This window comes from Panthera onca, chromosome B2 (genome assembly GCF_046562875.1).
Source record: "Panthera onca isolate mPanOnc1 chromosome B2, mPanOnc1 haplotype 2, whole genome shotgun sequence".
Classification (NCBI taxonomy): domain Eukaryota; kingdom Metazoa; phylum Chordata; class Mammalia; order Carnivora; family Felidae; genus Panthera; species Panthera onca.
In genome coordinates, this window is record NC_138343.1 from 36,818,011 (window position 1) to 36,837,571 (window position 19,561).

The 19,561-nt window shown below is 39.4% G+C and overlaps 1 protein-coding gene across 2 annotated transcripts in view; it reads right to left on the reverse strand.

Annotated features, from left to right (window-relative positions):
* The window catches only part of BTBD9 (BTB domain containing 9), a 413,565-nt gene that overhangs the window by 351,456 nt on the left and 42,548 nt on the right, over window positions 1-19,561 (reverse strand). For both annotated transcript variants that reach the window (XM_060615395.3, XM_060615396.3), the window contains exons 4-6: window positions 19,168-19,432; window positions 10,209-10,428; window positions 7,318-7,437 (exon numbers count right to left, since the gene is read on the reverse strand). In XM_060615395.3, coding sequence (XP_060471378.1) covers window positions 7,318-7,437; window positions 10,209-10,428; window positions 19,168-19,432 — 605 coding nt within the window. The remainder of the gene's footprint in view (window positions 1-7,317; window positions 7,438-10,208; window positions 10,429-19,167; window positions 19,433-19,561) is intronic.

Here is a 19,561-nt window from a genome sequence, read left to right on the forward strand (position 1 = left end):
TATGGTTTTATTTAAAAAACAAAAAACAAAAAAGCAATTTCAACCTCTTTGGTCTCAAGTAAAATTGTTATGATTTAGTGACACCATGTGGCTGCACTTTGCTTTGCATTCTCAGAAGAAAATGTTCCTGCGTGCAGGTTTGCTCTATACTAGTTCAATTATGACGTCAAAGTTGTAGGTACAATTCACACTAAGTATGCACTAAAATGTTTCCTTTTTTAAAAGTGAAACTATTCCTTTCTTCCCTACATCTGGATAAGGCGTTGCTTGAATTCTGAAGATGCCAATCACATAAAGAAATAAAGCCTCAGCATAATCCTAGCTACAATTCTAAAGCATCCCGGTGAACCAATGAGTAAGTGCCTTCCTCGAAAAGTAAAGGAATGTATCAGTGCCCAGTTACAGAAGCAGGGGAAAACAAGAGAGAAAAGAAAGAAGACATGCAGCTTTTGTATAATGTTAACATGGTTGGGAAAGAATGCTTCCATAAATAGCAATGTTTATTTTCTCATTTGTTTTATGTCCTGTAGATCTATAGCACTCTGTGGGTACCATAATCTAATGAAGATGGGTAAAAAAAAAAAAAAATACTGCACCTAATGATGGCAGAGATGAGGAGGGACCTGGAATGTATGGTAGCAATAAAAGAGATTAAAGTGTCCTATGTGAAAAAACAGTGCAGTTTTAGTATCCCTCTAATGAGGCCTCCTACAGTAGACCAGTTACTCCTGAATAACAGTCAATGTACACCAAAGAAAGGCTAACTATCTAAAACAATGACCAGAAAATATCACTCCTTTCATCTCAAAGAATACCCGCCTCCCTGCTCAGGCCTTCTCTGACCACCTTTTTAAAATACCCTCCCCAACACCTCCCCTGGACCCCGGTCACTATCACAGTACCATCTTCACAACACTTAAAATGACTTGATGCATTATCACTTGTTGATGTTGGTTTCTCCCAAATTCCATGACAGCAGAAACCATGGCAGTCTTCTGCAGGTGTTATGGCCTCGGTATCAAGTACAGTGCAGAGCACAAAGTAGAGCTTACTGCAGAATGAGTAAGTGATGAATGAGTGAATGAATGAACGAACTGATAAATAAATGAAGAAAAATCTATTTTCTTAGCTGGTGAAGCATGCCTGAATTTCTTGTTGTAAGTGAAAGTAGAACAATTCTAGTGAGATATTTATCATCATTTATGGCCTTTAATGTGACCACTGAGACCAGAAGACAGGCCGGCAGATGCTCTATAACATCCTTTCTTTTTTCCAGGACACATTTGGCACTTTATAATATCAAAAGGAGGGAAGGGAAACTACAATAATTACAACACTTTCAGCAATAGACAAAGAAATCAGTGAAACAGAGTGGAGAATATGCTAGAATTTAGCATATGATAAGTATGACTGTTCATATTCATGTGGTAAGGAACAATTATTAAATAAATGGTCTTAGTCAACTGACTATTCCTACTGAAAATACACACAAAAAATATTCTGGCTGAATTAAATATCTAAAGACAAAAATAACAAATAGTAGAAAAAGTTTATAAAAATATAATATTCTTTAATGCTAGAATGAGAAACACCTTTTCTAAACATGATAGCAGACCACCAGGGATCATAAAAAAGATTAACAGATTAGACTACTTAATGTATATACATATGTATGTATGCAGGTATGTATGCATTTTTTGGACTTCATTTTTTAAAAAGTGAAACTCTATATGGCAAAAAGTACCAGTGAAACTCTAAAAACTGAAAACAAATTGTACATGACAGGCAAAAGGATGGCATATGTGTGTGTGTGTATACATAGATATCTCAATGTGTATACGTCAATATATCAGAATAAGTTCTCCCAAGACAGAAAAAGATAATTGTGTCAGAAGAAAAATATGCAGAAGACAAAAACAGGCTTTTCATAAATGAGAAAGAACAATGGCCATTATTAAAAACTATTCTACCTCATTGATGATAAAAGAAATCTAAATTAAAATAAGTTGTTGCTTTTTTTTTTAATAAATCAAGGCTCACAATGGCAAAATGTTGACAAGCTTACGTTGGTAAGGACTCAAAGAAACAGCACTTTCATGTGTTTTTGGTAGAAATTGGGTACACCTTTACCAGAGGGCAAGCTTTATCAGTATTTAAAATATGTCCTACATTATAATTTTATAATAAAAATGTCATGAACAAGACATTCCCATTTCTTGTACTTAAAAACAAAAGGGGCCATTTGCAACTATGTGGATGGAACTGGAGGGTATTATGCTAAGTGAAATTAGTCAGATATAAGACAAAAATCATATGACTTCACTCATATGAGGACTTTATGAGACAAAACAGATGAACATAAGGGAAGGGAAACAAAAATAATATAAAAACAGGGAGGGGGACAAAACCTAAGAGACTCATAAATATGGAGAACAAACTGAGAGTTACTGGAGGGGTTGTGGGAGAGGGGATGGGCTAAATGGGTAAGGGGCACTAAGGAATCTAATCCTGAAATCATTGTTGCACTATATGCTAACTAATTTGGATGTAAATTTAAAAAAAAAATTTTTTTAACGTTTATTTATTTTTGAGACAGAGCATGAATGGGGGAGGGTCAGAGAAAGAGGGAGACACAGAATCTGAAGCAGGCTCCAGGCTCTGAGCTGTCAGCATAGAGCCCGACAAGGGGCTCGAACCCACGGACCGTGAGATCATGACCTGAGCTGAAGTCGGATGCTTAACCGACTGAGCCACCCAGGCGCCCCATTTGGATGTAAACTTTAAAAAATAAAAAATTAAATTAAAATAATAAAAAAATAAAATAAAATTACAAAAAAAAAGGGGGGATGCCTGGGTGGCTCAGTCAGCTGAGCACCTGACTCCTGATTTCATCTCAGGTCATGATCTCACGGTCACGGGATTGAGCCCTGAGTTGAGCTCTGCACTGAGCATGGAGCCTGCTTGGAATTCTCTCTCTCCTCCTTTCTCTCTGACTTTCCCTTGCTCACAGGCATGTGCGCGTGCTCTCTCTCTCAAAATAAATAAATAAACTCTTAAAAAAAAAAGAAGAAGAAGAAGAAGACAGAAGCCCCGTTTTGTGTTAACTGAGGTCATCCCTCTGGTGCCACATTCCTGTCAAGCCACACCCTTCTCAATACTCTTTCTGGCCTCATCTTCAGTCACTGCTCCTCCTGACTCCTCCCGTGTCTCTGACCAGCCCGTACAGAAAACACACCTGCCTTCTAGTCTTTTTTTCTCTCTCTTCACAGGCATACCTGGGGGACGGTGCTTGCAGGCCTGCTATTCCTTCCCTCAACTCCCAGGTGTGGCCCCAGGATCACCTTGGTAATTCCAGCTACTAGCTGCCTGCAGGCTCTAAAATCCACCTCTACCCATTCACACCCACATTCTCAAGTCCTCTCCTATTTTAGCACTGTTGTATGGCTGCCAAATTATTAGCACCATGTTGAGAAACAGCCAGAAAGTTTTTTAAAGCACTCCATATTTGCCACTCCTTATTAGTGTTTTTTGCTCAGTCCTTGGCTCCAGCATCTAGGAAAGATGTGGAAGGGCTTGAAGAGAGCTTACTAGATAGCCAAGACAAGGTAAAGGTTGGAGAATTTATGGGTAGAGCAGAAATTGCCTTTTCCTGAGAAAGAGGAAGCTGGTAAGACATAACGTGGTTCTGAGTGCATCTGAAAGATTATACTAACGTGGACAAGTCAATTTTCTTCATCCTTAGGTGGGGGCTGAGCAGGGGGAGTTATTAGTCTAGACTTTGGCTCTAGAGAACAGTCCCCACTTAATCTACAGCACATTCCTAAAAAAGGGCCCAGAAGACAGAGCAGATCATTCCCTCCACTCACTATTATGGTTGGAATAATCACTCTGACTTTGAAGCCTGACATTATCCTTATTGCCACTAGATAAACTCTACTACCTTGACGAAGTGAAGTGCTGCTAACTGAACTACATTCCACATGATATACATAAATGGCAAATTTTATGCCATATATATTCTGTTACAATAAAACATGTTTTACCAAAATGAAAATACATTAAATCCGTTAGAAACACACCAATACGCAGGTTATGAGATAAAGCAAACCATTTAAGGCATGTTTTGGACTGCTATGTATGGACTGGCAATATGGAAAAGTGTTAAGAAGACTAGGCTCCTGAGGTCAGGAACAGTTTCCTCATAGTGAGAGCCCCCATGGCCAAAGAGGATGGCAAGAACGAATCTCTTTCTCTGAAGGTCAAACACCAGTTGAGAGCCTCAAAAATTAGAAAAATAAATAAATAAATAAATAAATAAATAAATGCAATTTAAAAATAATAAAAATAATAAAAACAAAAACAATAAAAATAAAAACCACTACTGACCGAGCCTCTCCTTTGGGCCAAGCACTGTACTCAATGTTTGTACATATGCCATGTCATCTAACTCCCCACAGCAGACCTCATAAATGGTGTTGTGATATTCCTGTTTTTTTGCTGGTGTAGAAAACTAGGGCTTGGAGAAGCACAGCTTAACGAAGATCACCATGCCAGTATTCAGTGAAACCAGAATGTAAGAAGAGCTCTATCTAGCTCCACAGCCCATGGTTTCTATGACACAGCACTGATTTCCGTGCAATCCAGCCAAGACTCAGAGAGAGCCAGTTAGTCTCACACTCCCCAACTCACAGTCTCCTCTTCTGTGCATATAGTTGATGTAATCTTTCATCAACACCTCGTACCCATATCCTTCAGGATTAACCTCAAAATTCAGTTTCCTGATGAAAAACAGGAAGTTACCTCTGCAAACAGTACAGAACCACGTACCACTCCGAGACCTTTCAAGCACTAATATATATTTTAACAAATACGTGGATAAAAAGTGCCAATGAATGTATATACATATTAATGCTGAATCAATTCTCTTCATTACGCAGTCAGGGCCTTGACCCCACGAAACCTGTGCTAACATTTATAGAGTACCTACTGCATATGAAGTCACAGCCTGAGTACCATGCAAGAATACTGAAGGATTAGAATCCATACTCCTTGCTTCCAAGACTTTGTAATTTTAGTATCAGAGGCAAGACAAATACTCAAAGGACACCGAAAAACAAAGGTGATGTACAAATGTGCAAATTAACTAAATAACGCAAAGTAATTTATATGTACCCAGTAATGTTCCTGGAAGATGTGTATTTAGAACATTGTTTAGACAGTCAACAAATGAGTGTGAAGATAAGAAACACCAAGTATAAGACATCCTTGGATAATCAACTGAGACTTAGTCTTAGGTTCATTTTTAAAGGCTACCAAAATTCCAGTCTATTACAAAAGGCAGTTTATAAAGGAATGTAGTAATTAACATTTAAAAGTGGTTATAAATCTTTTTAAATTTATTTCTTAACTACTATGGATATCAAGATTCTTTCCTTGTCTTGTTATCACCATCTCTAACACTATCTTTGCTCAGTTTTTCTTGACCAGGGCTGGGAACTGGCTATACCAAGACAAAAACCAGCATCATGAATACAGCCAAGCTCTACAACACATAAAAGCTACATCAATAAAAAGCAAGGCCACACAGAAGAGACTAAATAAGGAAAGGGGAGTATAAGTAATACCCATTAGTAAATAAGGTGAAGTATATTTTCTAAAAGCCAGAGATGGTGAATGAAGGCATAAATCTCCCTCCACACGGTGGGAATTTCCGAGGGGGTAAAGCATACAGCCTCTGTCATGGCTACTATTATATTCATGATGATTTGTTCTGGGAGTCCAGTTCCTCTTGTTTCAAATTAAATGCAACCCATACAGTCCTTCAGTCCACATCAGATGCTTTGGTTGCTATGTTGCTTACTTTTTAATCCAATACAACCATAATAACTTGAGTCAATGCAGACTCAATCTTCTCCTTCAAGTTGGGGCCCCTCTGTCACTCTCAAAGTATCCCTAGGCAGCTCTGAGACACAAAATCTTCACTCAATTTCTTGTCCTTCTTTTTTTAATCCATTCAAAACTCCTGATAAAAGAGCAACTGCCAGACCTGCAACACTTTAGTCTCTCTTTGGGGAAATGAAATTGATTTCCTTCATTTTTACACAAGAGGATCCCTGGGTAACAATATTGTGTCCAGTCATACCCATAAAAAAACAAAAAACAAAAAAAAAAAAAAAACGCAACATTCTTTACTGTACCAGAAGGCGGAGAGCTTTTGTGGAGTTTCTTTGGTGGAGGTTAAGAATTCAGCCTGATGCTGTTAGGTCCTAAGTTTATTAAGTATAAAGGTTATCTTCTGACCTGGAGAGTAAGTGCTATTGGGCACCCCATCTGCTCCGAATCAGTCAGCTGGGGTCATGATGAGGGTAGGGATGGGAGTGGGTAAGAGGCCAGAACCACATTGCTCCTGGTTTACACCCCCAAATACCTTTCCTTCTCTTCTTGCCACACCTGATTAAATGAACCAATCATTTTCTGCTTTTGATCTTTTGACTCTAAGATAAGGAATACCTGAGGGCAATTTCCAAAGGGAAAATTACAACAGAAAAGAAAAAAAAACAGCAAAACTTTGGGCACCACCTTTTCCAACACCCAAATTCATTAGTTGTATAGGTTTTACAGAATTCAGAAGGTTTAAAAGATGGCCTAAACCTAAAGGAAGAATATGAAATATTAGAACAGTAGCTCATCAACATTTTTTAAAAGCAACCTTCTATGGGATTACAATATGTAACAACAATAAGAACGAAGGTGCTCTAGTTGAAGGGAGGGTGTGAGCCTGGAGCCCCACCAGCTCAGCCTCCCCTGCTCCCAGCCCAAACCACTAGAAACACTTGGTTCTGTCAAACTCCACTGATAAGCACCAACCTAGAGAAAGAACACAGCTACTCAGAACATGCACACTAACATATAAAAATCTCCTCCTGGCTCTGAGGACTACCAAGGAAGCCTCCAGAAATATCTCCCATGGCTTTTGCGGGAAGAACACAACCCCTACCAATCACTCTGCTTTCAGTATATAGCATGGAGCTTAAAAAGCATCTCTACTTCTCAGTGTTCGCTCTCCCTTCTTGTTCTTATGGGCCTTCTGCCGAAGTTTGGCACAAAATACTGTGGATAAACAGTTCCGCAGTATACTCTAGAATTGAGATGCTTAATTTTCCATATTTTCTCTAAGTTTTTTACTTGGGATGCATTTAGTAGCTGATATCCTGAAAAAGTCTTCTTCCATGAGACAGAAAAAAATGTAGTCCATTTCTCAAAGTCCAAATCTCCTTAAATAAACATCAAAATCATTAATTAGCCATGAGAACTAACCTGCAGACACGGGCTGGAAAATATAATTTCTGCCAAGAACGACACAGATACTGCGAATGATCAATCACTCTGATCCAATCAAGTTCATCCATTGACACTTCAATGAAGTATGAGTAAGACCTATGAATCAAAAGGAAAAAGGCAGAAAAAAACAAATTAAAATAACAAAACCACATTATACTTTAATAAAACGTTAAAGGGTACAAAAACTACAGTATTCACTAATTACATTTTCTGCCTAATGGTCATATTATTCTCCATAACAATCAAATTCAGAAAATAATAACATCTGCATAGATCCCTGTATTGTAGCGTTCACCACAATGTATCGAGATTATCCCTCGGGCACGTCTGTATGCTTTAGTAGACCACAAGCTGCTTAAGAACAAGGATCACGCCATATTCATCTTCACATATTCGGGGTTTAGCACGCTGTTTGGCACATATCTGGCACACAAGACATTTGCTCCTTTTCAAACAGAGCCAGCTACCTTGCTCCTACTACATCAGCAGATTAATAAACCCATGACAAGAGACAGGACAGAAAACAGACAAGTAAGAGGTATGCCTTCTCCTTCTGCCTTCCCTAGTCTGGGTGCTCAGCCCTATTCTCTCAGGAAAGCCAACTCAGAATGGTTCCCAGGAAAGGCCAGCTTATCTCCTGCTCCCTCCCAGTCTCCCACAATCCCACATATACATCCAGCCTGAAGAAAAATAAATGACATGGGTGAAGAGATAATGTGTGTTTCTTTGGGATACAACAAAGAATTTGGCAGCTAATAATCCAGCAGTAATGAAAACAGCCTATCACCCTCCCCTAGTCAGCTACCCTGGACCATTAGATGCTGGTCCCATGCTGAACCAATCTATATTCCCCTGTCATAAGCCAAATTTAAATTTGAGATGCAGTTATTACTTGTACTGTAATATCAACAGGAACAATCTCGGAAGATTTAGGTGACCATAAATGTCAGCCTGCAACCAACAGTTGTGACCAGAAAAGGTCAGCTTATTTTGTGTCATCCCCTCATTTTCTGCTGCCCCCTCATTCCCATTCATTTTATCGCTCGGTCTCAAACTGGTTATAACCTTTTATTGAACCTCTCTGGGTTATCAGGAATGCAGGATATAACTTTACAACACATGTCAGAATCTTTTGGGCTTAAGATTCTGCATTTTCACCTTTGCTTAGAATGATAACCACTTCTGTGAGAAAAGAACTGCTCTGTGGGAAAGTTAAGTCCCCCGTGAATGTAAAGCACATACTAAAACAAAGTGGCCCATAAATATTTAACATCATGGAAACGATAATAACTACTTTCAGTTTCAAACATACTAACCTTTTCTTTTATTATCTTTATACTAATTTCATTATTAATTAAATGAGTGAATATACGCAAAGCTTTGAGAATAGTACTGATCACATAAAAGTAATGAAAGTGCTATATAAGTATTATTATTGTTATACTGTTATTATTAATCCAGAGACTCTTGGAAATGATATGTGAATTAGCTCCATTTTGCCAACTAACATCATATTATATCCAACAAGATACATATCAGAAAATACATTCTTTTTTTTTTTTTGAGAGAGAGAAAGAGAGAGTGTGAGTGGAGTGGGAGGTGGGGGGGGCGGGGAGGGGGGACGGAGGATCCAAAGCAGGCTGCACACTGACAGCAGAGACCCCAATGAGGGGACTGAACTCACGAACCGTGAGATCATGACCTGAGCTGGAGTCGGAGGCCTAACTGACTGAGCCACCCAGATTCCCCAGGAAATACATTCTTAATAAAAAAGAAACAGATGAAGATAACCTGGGGACCTTGAACACCTATGCCTATGGGAAACACTGACTCCTACCTCATAAAACTTCCTCATCTTTGGTTCAAATGGCTTAAAAGAGTGATGGCCAGTGGTGCTAAGAGAAATGAATTAACGTGCAAGATTTACAAGGTATCATCACCATTACTATCAAGTCCTCCATACCCAGGCTCAGTGGCATGAGTAGGGCCTAGGAGACTCTATAAATTTCTGGGTATGTAGGGTTTAGGTTAATGATGGGCAGTGATGAGAAAGACAGTTCTTGGTCACCTATACTGCTCTAGTACTTCTGAGCATCATGGCTGAACCCTAGAAACCACAGTGGGCGAAAGTGTCAGAGGTGCTAGAAGGAAGGCAGAATCTTGAAGCCACTACAAAACTGGGGGGTTCCTAGCCTGGAGCCCATCAAATTTTTTTCACAAACTTCCTTTGTTTTCAGGATGATTATTTATACATATACTAAAAGAGAACTTATTTTCTTCATTCATAGGGTAAAATGCATTTAAAAGGTTATAATCAAGTAAATAAGTAATGGTAACCCAGGTGGTGAAATACCAACCACTGAAAGTAATATTTTAGATGAGTATTTTTAAAGAGTAGAATGTTCACAACTACAAAGTGAAGTCAGCCTTCAGACATCGAATCTTCATTTTATAAAACTATACGGTTTTACAGGTTTTTGTTTTGTGTATGTACGTGTGCGTATAACTAGTTAAATATATACAAAGTTGGATAATTACATCTATACTAGATATATGCAAAGATTATTAATGGCTGGCAAGATTACTAACAATTTCTATTTTCTTCTTTGTGCTTTTCTATATTTTCTATGTTTTCCATGATAAACACATATTCATTACTTTTATAAACAGAAAAAAAGCAAAAAATGTTTTTTTAAAAGGAATATAGCCTTTCACTCTTCTCCCAGAACTAAACTTCAGGAGAAATGGCAAAACAATCCCAAGGAAATAAAGCATCAAACTGTAAAACCAAAGGAGATGACCACAAAATGAGGCCAATTCAATCAAATATAATGTCATTTTCTGTCCAAGTCATGCTAATCACTCACCGGCTATCTCGGTCCCACAGGAGTATCCGTATGTGATTGATAATAGATGGCTGACCTAGCTTAATCTCAATGCCAGAACGGCAGTCATCATCAATTGGGTGCCTAGAAAATCCATGATCCAAATCATAATTTTGAGTATCACCATCTAATAAGGCAGACTTCAGCTCCCCTTTTACAACCTGGGCTCCATACTTCATAGTTGCAATATTTTCTTCTGGTACTACAATTAAAAATAGGAAAGCAAGGTTAATGGTTACTTAGTAAATTATTCTATATTGTAGGGAAAAAGACAAATTCTAACATTCTAGTTGATTCTATTATGTGCATTTAATCAAAAGTGGCAGAAACAAGTCTATAGAGATAGAAGACATGGAATGTCTACGAGGGTTAAGATACCACCTACCATTTAGATTTAATGACGCCAGCATAGCCACAAAGTGCCTAAGACTAGTGCTACGAGGAAGAAGCTGATAATAGTAGGAAAAAAAACAGGTACTAGGGCAAATAAACCAGCTCTGCAGAGTTCACTCTATTAGGAGCTTTAATTTACTATCTACAGGACAAAAATGCCATATAAGATGACCTGTACCCACCATCTGGACATATAAAAGCAAAGCAGAGAGGTCAGATATCTGATAAGACAACAGAAGAAGACACGTTCCAATACAGCGGAGATACTGGACACGAACCCTACACACAGACATGCTGAAGCAGTTAATCTAGCTAACAACAGTATGTTTAAAAGAAGATCTATTTTTACTTTAATTGAGATTTTTAAAAACGGAAATTCAGTCTGTCATCAAAATCATTATTATGGTTATAATTAAGCCCCCTCCCCTCTCCAACACTACTAGATTTATTAAGTGTCATTTGTTCCTGGAACTCTGAAGTCCTCTATGCAAAGGCTGCTTCACAGAGCTAGAGCGTGTTTTCTAGGTGCCGACATTCTGACTGACACTCTCTGCGGAAAGACAGGAGGCAGCATAAAGCAGATGTTGAGAGCCTGAGCTTCAAGGTCAGAGTTCAAATAGGGGCTACACCTTTAACGAGGCAAATGACTCTGGGGAAGTTACCTTCTCAGAACTTCAGTTTCTCAAGAAGGCAGTATCTAGACCCAGATGTTTTTGTTTATTTGTTGCAAGGATTAAATGAGATAATGTTTGTGAAGCACACAATAAGCTCTCTAAGAAAAAACATCATCATTATTATTATGAAACATATACTAAAAAACAGACAATAATAAGAGAACTAAGTAAGTTCACAGACTGTAAACAAATACTGAATTCTCACAGTACAAGTACATCTCAACTATGTGATTTGAATAGGGGAAAGTGTGAGCTTAATTAGACTCTTAGCGAAAGGGGGTTAATTCATCACTGCATATTTCTTCCAAAATGTGGGTTTTAAAAACATTTTTTGGGGCAGCTAGGGGGCTCAGTCAGTTGGGCATCTGACTTCAGCTCAGATCATGACCTTGCGGTTCGTGAGTTCGAGCCCTGCATGGGACTCTGCAGTGACAGCTTGGAGCCTGGAGCCTGCTTCAGATTCTGTGTCTCCCTCTCTCTCTCAGTTCCTCCCCCACTTGCACTATCTCTCTCTCTCTCTCTCAAAAATAAGATAAAAAAAAATTTTTTTAACATTTTTCAAATGAAGCCAGGTGAAGGGAGTGGCTCCAGAAGATAACAATAAATGCTGCTGACAATGGGGACTGGACAGGTTTAGTTAACTTGCAAAAGGCTAAGGCAACTCAGAAAAAAAAAAAAGAAAACAAAACCTAGTCAGGCTCAACCTTTTTCGTGATGAAGTGATACAGGTTTAGAATTTCCTGAGTTCTCTTAGTTCATGGTAATCATATATATGCATTCTTGTAGTCTGCTTCCAGGAGCCCTGCCTGCCACCTGCCTTGTAAGGGTTTCTGATGGGAAGACACACTTACCCCTCTCTCCAAACCCTTCCCAATAGGGTCGCCTGAGACTCAGAGGGAAGAAAACAGAGCCTGGTACGGTTTAAAAAAAAAAAAAAGAAAGTTGGATTTAAAGTGAGAAAACCTAAGTCTAAGACTCAGGCTCTACTCCCCACTCCCCCTGAGTGAGGCCTGTCAGTCTCTATGGATCGGTTTTCTCATCTACAAATAATGCTGTGCCCAACCCACTCACTGGATTACTGTAAAGATCATACTACAAATGGATCATGGGAAGTGTAAAGCATTCAAACAGTCAAAAAACCCTTACCGAGGACTCAATCTGTACCAGGTACCCTGGAATGCCTCAGAAAGGAAGACAGAGATGGGCCCTGCCCTCCTGATGCCTCCAACCAAGAAATGGAGCTTTTCATAAAGCAAGCAAAAACTTCCAATCTCCACTTTTCAGTGCTAATAATGCGTAACACTGGGTAAAAAGAGGTATTTTCTCCCTTACTGCTCAGTGTAAAATGGGGGGGGGGGGGGGGAGTCTGAAGCCCGTTGCTGCAGACCACTGGAACCCATCTCCACCAGTTCTGCCACCACCAGTCAAGACCAAGCCAAGAAGGGGGGAACTCAAGCTTTCCGACTTAGAAATGGCTGCCACCCTTTGATTTTCTCTAAACACAAGCATCTTCTTCTCTAAAATTTATCAAGCTCGCAACAACACACTAGGCATAAGGGTTTCAAGTGACTGTAACTAAAAGTCTAAAATGGAAATGAAAGTGCTACTGCAAGTCTAAAGTCTTCTTCTGAAGTTTATTTCAAGGGCGCTTGAGAACTTTTCTAACTGTTCTTGACACAGATTCCCTGAAAGTATCTTTCACTTTAAAATGGAGAACACTTACACAAGTGGCAAGCCTCTCATGGTGACCATAATCGGAGTATCTCATGGGATAAAAACACAACCCCTAAGTATTTGTGCGTGTCTATGTGCACGTGCGCACACCTGCACACACGCACAAGACCCACAGTTAAAGGTAAGAAGAAAAGTGACCATAAATGTATTCTTACTGCCTAATATCTATCAGTCGAGAAAAGAGCTCTCAAAAAATATAGGGTGTTAGAGATTAAACACATAGCAGGTAACAACAGTTTTCTTAACATTTGTGATTTTTGATACACTGTACAAACATGAAGAAAAAAAACAAGCTTTGAATTTCCACAGGTAGGCAGAAACAAGCCAAGTATTAGAAAGAAAAGCTAAGGAGAAATGGAGTAGGACCTGCTGCTAGCGACACAGTGCCAAAATCTGAGTGGTTCTAGGTTAATTATCTTGTGTTTTTCTTTAGTTGTGTTATGTTCTTACTCCTCCTTTATTGAACTTTCTATTACATCTAGGCTGAGATAGCTGTCCACCCCTGATGGGTCATTTGGAGCCATACCTGGTTCTCTGCCCACTGCAATCTCTTTACCTAATTCTGTGCCCCAATCATCTTCTACTCCCCAACCTGAAAACCCTGAAAAAAATGTGTGGCTCCTCCCTTCCAACACGTATGGCACTACACGTGGCCTTCTTGACAACTCTTGTCTTCCCTTGACTCGCCCCATTATCTCCACTCTCTGCAGGCCTCCTTTCCACATTTAACAGTACTGGTGCTCAAACACACCAAACACAAAACAGAGATAGAAAATAACCCCGGCAGGAGACTTTACCGAAGAGCACCGGCCTCCTGAGTCAGAGCAGCACTGGTTCCAGCTCAGGCATTGATTTCACTCAGTAACTTTAGGCAAGTTACTTATAAAGATCACAGAATGAAAACTTCTAAGAGCCGAATGGGACCTTCATCCTATTTATTTAAAGAAAAAAATTTCTAAGCTGCCTTCTGTGTGCTGGACTGTGCTGGACTCAGAAGCTCACCATCTAATACAGACAAGTGTATATCAGACATGAAATGCCTCCACAGAAGAACACTCAGGAGAGATTCTTTGTGAACCCCCCTAGTTTACAGATGAAGATACTACGAACTATAGAAGATAAATAAAAGAGGAGTCAAAGGGTTGTGAAAGTATTAAAGGTTCACTGCTGTTATTATAGCCTATATGTGACAGGTGAGACATTTTGAAATCTAGTCTAGAAGCAAGGGATGGATCCATTCAGTCACTCATTTACTGTGAAAAGTCTAGATTTGGGCACTGTGCTAGGTGCTGGAAAAACAGAGGTGAAAGGCATAATTACAGTCCTCAAGAAGCTCAGTCTTGTAGGAATCTAGGCAAGAAAAGCAAGAGGGGCAAGCTTTCTCCATCTGAGTTACTGGAAACTATAAGAAGGGCTACGTGGTACCATGTACCTACAGCACAGATTTAAACACACACACATATTTACATATCAACCAATAATTTAACTTAGCAGTCCTATGAACAGACTGACTTTTACTCAATAAAGAAATTTTGAGAATGGAAGTTGTGATAAGCTCCCTGCTATAAACATGAAGAAGCAATATATTACTGTACCTTTTCTCAAAGTCTAAAACCTAAGACATGCAATACAAAGTACAACTCAGCCCAAACAGAAAAAGCACTAACTTTCAAGGTAGAAAGGGCTCCATAAGACAAAACTAAGCATTAAAGGAATGGTTTGAGTGCTAGTAGTTCAAACACCCTAAGGGGGGAAAAATAATTTCATTAAAAATTAATTCCTTTTCCCCAGGTGTATGTATAAAACTAGTCAAAACCACCTTCTCAGGAAGACTAACCATCAATGGTAAATTAAAAGCATCCTTTGGGTACCCCCCCCTTTTTTTAAGGAGGAAAAAATTGCTGCAATTTGGTTAAAATCCCCAGGATATACAGCTTTAAGTGTACAACTTTCCAGAAACTAATATTAATAAACTCCAAGTAAGACCATTAGTATCTGTGCTGCCCCTAGTCCAGAACAGAACCTCTCCACAGTTCATGAAAAGTCCCCAAAGACACAGAAACTATACCCTGGGAAAACAATGACACAAACAAATTTGGTCAATAGTTTCAAAATAAGCAGAACTATTGTTCCAGAACAGCCCAGGAACAGTTCTCAAACTTTAGACCCTTTTTTCCTAACAGTGAAGAAATGTGATAAAACAATATGTTTGGATAACATTTACCTAGAAAATAACCTATATTTTTAGTATCTGATAGGAAAGTGATATGCATCCTTAGTATTGATAGTATTGATTTTGCTATCCATATAGTTAAAAAGTCTGAAAAACAGCCTGCTATTTTTTCATTTCTCAAGTTCACAAATTAGATAAAAGATTCCCAAACATTTGTATAATCTCTTCCTTGAGACCCCACTGAATTATTCCAGAATGAAGAATTTAATACTTATGAGTAGTTAAGTACAGTAAATATATCATTCCAGAACTGAGTAGTCCCTTTCATGGTGATTTCATGGGTTTATTATAACCTATGCCTAATACCTATACTTATCAGTTGGTCAATTCTAAGCTACCATTAACTATGTGAAATGTCCAAAGCATCTCCCTCCCACAAAAATGTACCAAACCTATCCTAACAGCAAATCCAGTTACAGGGTCTTCCCAACACCTCAAACCAAAGCCAGGGCAAGAAGGGGAAAAAAGAAACTTATACAAGAGGATCTGACAATGAGAACTTAGAAAGTCTAAAATTATATTACTTGTCTTGTTATCTCTCCCCCGTCCACCCTCCCACACTTTAATCCAAGGCTGACCCTCAACTAGGACCACTCTCTAGCACCTCCAATCTCCACCCGGACCTCCCTCAACCTATTCCCTCTGGCTACCAAACTATTTCTCGACTGCCTTTCATCCAATTTACACACTGGACGGTCAACACATGGTACTTACTATCTTTTCAAACCTATGGCCTAATTCCCCCCGTTTAGTCAAGCTTCTGCCCAGTCTACTCAGCAACCCACCACAATTTATACCCCAAGGTTTTCTCTCAATTCTCGTTCTTCTTATATCTCAGCATCACTGGACACCTGTGACCACCCTCTCCATATAAAAGTTCTCTCCTCTGTCGGCTTCTGTAACCCTACCCTGTTTTCTTCCTACTTAATTCTTCCTTCTCTACCTTTAGCCCCTTGGCTAAAGCTCTTCTCCAAGTCTCAGACTTTGATCTTCACTTCTTTCTCTACACTCTAGCCCAGGTTTCAACTTTCTTCACCAGTTCTGATTGCTTCCTAAACTCCAGTAACATGCTTGCACTGCTCTTAGACATTTCTCCTTGAGTTCATGCACCAAGTGTCTCCTATATGGTATAGAATATGTTAAAGGGTACAAAGATTAACAGGCCTTAGAAAGATCATCTCTGCCTTCAAGGACCAAAGACAAACAAAAAATTTTAAAACAATGTGACCAGTGTGATAATTCCTACAGAGACACATAAAGATGAGGAAGAATACAAATAATGATAATATAAACAATCATTTCCTTGATTGAGCTTACAGATGTTATTTGCACGCATTATTTCTTTTTTTTTTTTTTTTAATGTTTATTGATTGATTGATTGATTGAGAGGGACAGACAGTATGCAAGCAGGGGAGGGGCAGAGAGAGAGGGAGAGAGAGAATCCCAAGCAGGCTGCGCACCAAGAGTGGAGCCTAACATGGGGCTCCATCTCACAACTGCAAGATTCATGACCTGAGCCAAAATCAAGTGTCCAATCGCTTAACCGAATGAACCACCCAGGCATCCCTGCACACGTTATTTCAATTAATTCTCATAACAATATAAGGAAATGTTAAAACCAAAGGTAAAATTCCTTATGTAACTTAATACCAGGTCACACAACTAGTAAGTGACTCATTCTGGATTTGAGGTCAAACTTGTCTGGCTCCAAAGCCAGTGCTTTTTTTTCTGTGCCCAATGAAAAGGAATCTAAATCTGATGGGTCAGGAGAGAAGTCCAGACTAAGGACACCTATTTAAGATCAGTCAGTTTTCAAGAGAATGTCTGAGCCATGGTCAAGGAAAAGATCATTCAGGGAAATGACTAACATGAGACAGAACTCAGAGTACTAAGATGTTCCAGAAACCCTCAAACTCAGTAAGTCTAAAAACAAGCTCAGCATCTTTGGAGAACTACCACATTTCATCAATTCTAAGACAGAGTTTTTCTTTTTCTTTTTTTTTTTAAACGTTTATTTATTTTTGGGACAGAGAGAGACAGAGCATGAACGGGGGAGGGGCAGAGAGAGAGGGAGACACAGAATCGGAAGCAGGCTCCAGGCTCCGAGCCATCAGCCCAGAGCCTGACGCAGGGCTCGAACTCACGGACCGTGAGATCGTGACCTGAGCTGAAGTCGGATGCTTAACCGACTGAGCCACCCAGGCGCCCCATAAGACAGAGTTTTTCAAGTTTTAACATTTCTGAAGTTGAGACACAGACATGATGGTATGTCATGGTTTAACTGGCAATACTGTTTCCTTTCTTAGTGGTACATAACACAATGGGACCTCAAAACTTCTGGTTTCTTAGATTTGATAAAATATGGTTAACTTCCTCCTAAACTTAATCCTCAGATTTAAATCCCTTAAATCACCAAGATCTGATTTTTTAGAATACAAAATTTCCATCTTCCCTACTACCACTCTAGTTTATCAACCTTACACAAGTCAGACACCTACCCAGCTGGTCTCCCTGAATCATTTTTCACTATTTCAAATCAACAAGTATTACATCATGGATCAATCTTTCAAGACCACCACCATACTCATGTCTCTCTTCCTCTTGAAAATTACCTTCTGGTTGTGTATAAGCCAGATTCCAAGCTACTTTGAAAGACTTCTATGATTTTGCCTGAGCTGACCATTACAGCCTGTGTTGTTTATCAATGCAAGCCTTCTACCTCTAGCTGAGCTTTCCTGATGACAGTCCTTGAAATGTCCCACCTCGGCTCTCAGTCATAACCAGTCCTCCCCTGTGAATACACTCTGCCCCAATACCCCTCGCATCAAATGTAAGGATTCATCTCAGGCTTCATAATTTCCATGAAATCTCCCTCAACCCTTCTGAACCTAGATTCCCCTTAGAAGTTCACAGCATGGGCTCGTCTTAAACACTGTTGTACTGAACTTTTCATGGGAGTAGATCTTATTTCCACAAGGAAATTAAAAAGGCTCAAATGCAGAGACTATTTTGCATTTACACACACAGCGTAGTGGTTAATTACACAGCCTACCTAGTAGGTTTGACTCTCAGCTCTGTATCTTTCTGTGTGACCTTCAGCAAATTATTTAACCTCTCTGTGCTTCAGTTTCCTCATTTGTGAAATGGAGCCAATAATGGTAGCTACTTCAAAGGGTTGTTTTCAGAATTAAATGATCATGTAGAGGGGCGCCTGGGTGGCTCAGGAGGGTGAGTGTCTGACTTCAGCTCAGATCGTATCTCACGATTCATGAGTTTGAGTCCCATCTCAAGTTCTGTGCTAACAGCTCCGAGCCTGGAGCCTGCTTTAGATTCTGTGTCTCCCTCTCTCTCTGCCCCACCTCCACTTGCACTTGTCTCTCTCTCTCTCACAAAAATAAACATTTAAAAAAATGATCATGTAGAACTATTACTGATATATATATAAGCACCTTGTAAGTGTTAACCACTATTATATTTATTAATAAGAAAAATCACATAAGTGTTGGAAATGTAACACAAGTGTTAGCTACTATTATTATTTAGAATATCCATGTTCACAGGACCTAAAATAGTAAGTGTGTAGCACATACTCAGTGCTGATGTGATGAAGGAAGGCACGAAAGGTCTTAGCATGAGAAGCTGTTTGGGAAAGTGTCTATTTCTGACATTTTAGGGAACAGCTAAAGAAATCCATCCAGAAATGGCAAGAAATCGCTATTTTGGGGTCTGCAAAGGCTCATCAGTCTCTGGAGGAATTAAGAGGAGAACAACAGGAAGCAGAGCTGTATGTTCTTAGACCCACACACCACATATACCTGCAACTAGAGTTTTGTGGCTCGTTTTGTAGCTGAAACTCTCAGACGAGGGAGAAAACTTCCTAAGGAACGCAGGATAAGCAGGTACTCACTGAGCATGCCTCTGTAATTGAGGTCCATATCCCGGCTCTCAGATCGAACTTTAATAGCATCCAGAATGGCATCAGGAGACAACAGTCCTGAAGGCCTCACAACATTCAGAAGTTCAGTGAGGCTCATCAGAGGCAAACGCACAGCCTGCATGATTTCAGCATGATTCTCCTTTGAATTGTGCTTACACCAATTTAACAAGGCTAGGAAGATATCTTTTTCGGGAGCTGCAAATGAATCTCTTAATACGATGTTTAAAAGTGCTGTCTGAAAAGGACAAAACAAAAAATTCCAGTTATCAAGGAGCTCAACCATGTGTATGATCAATCAGCAAAATGTTACAGAACTGCATGTATCACTTATATCTCAGCAACTCTCTTTGACCATCTTCTTTCT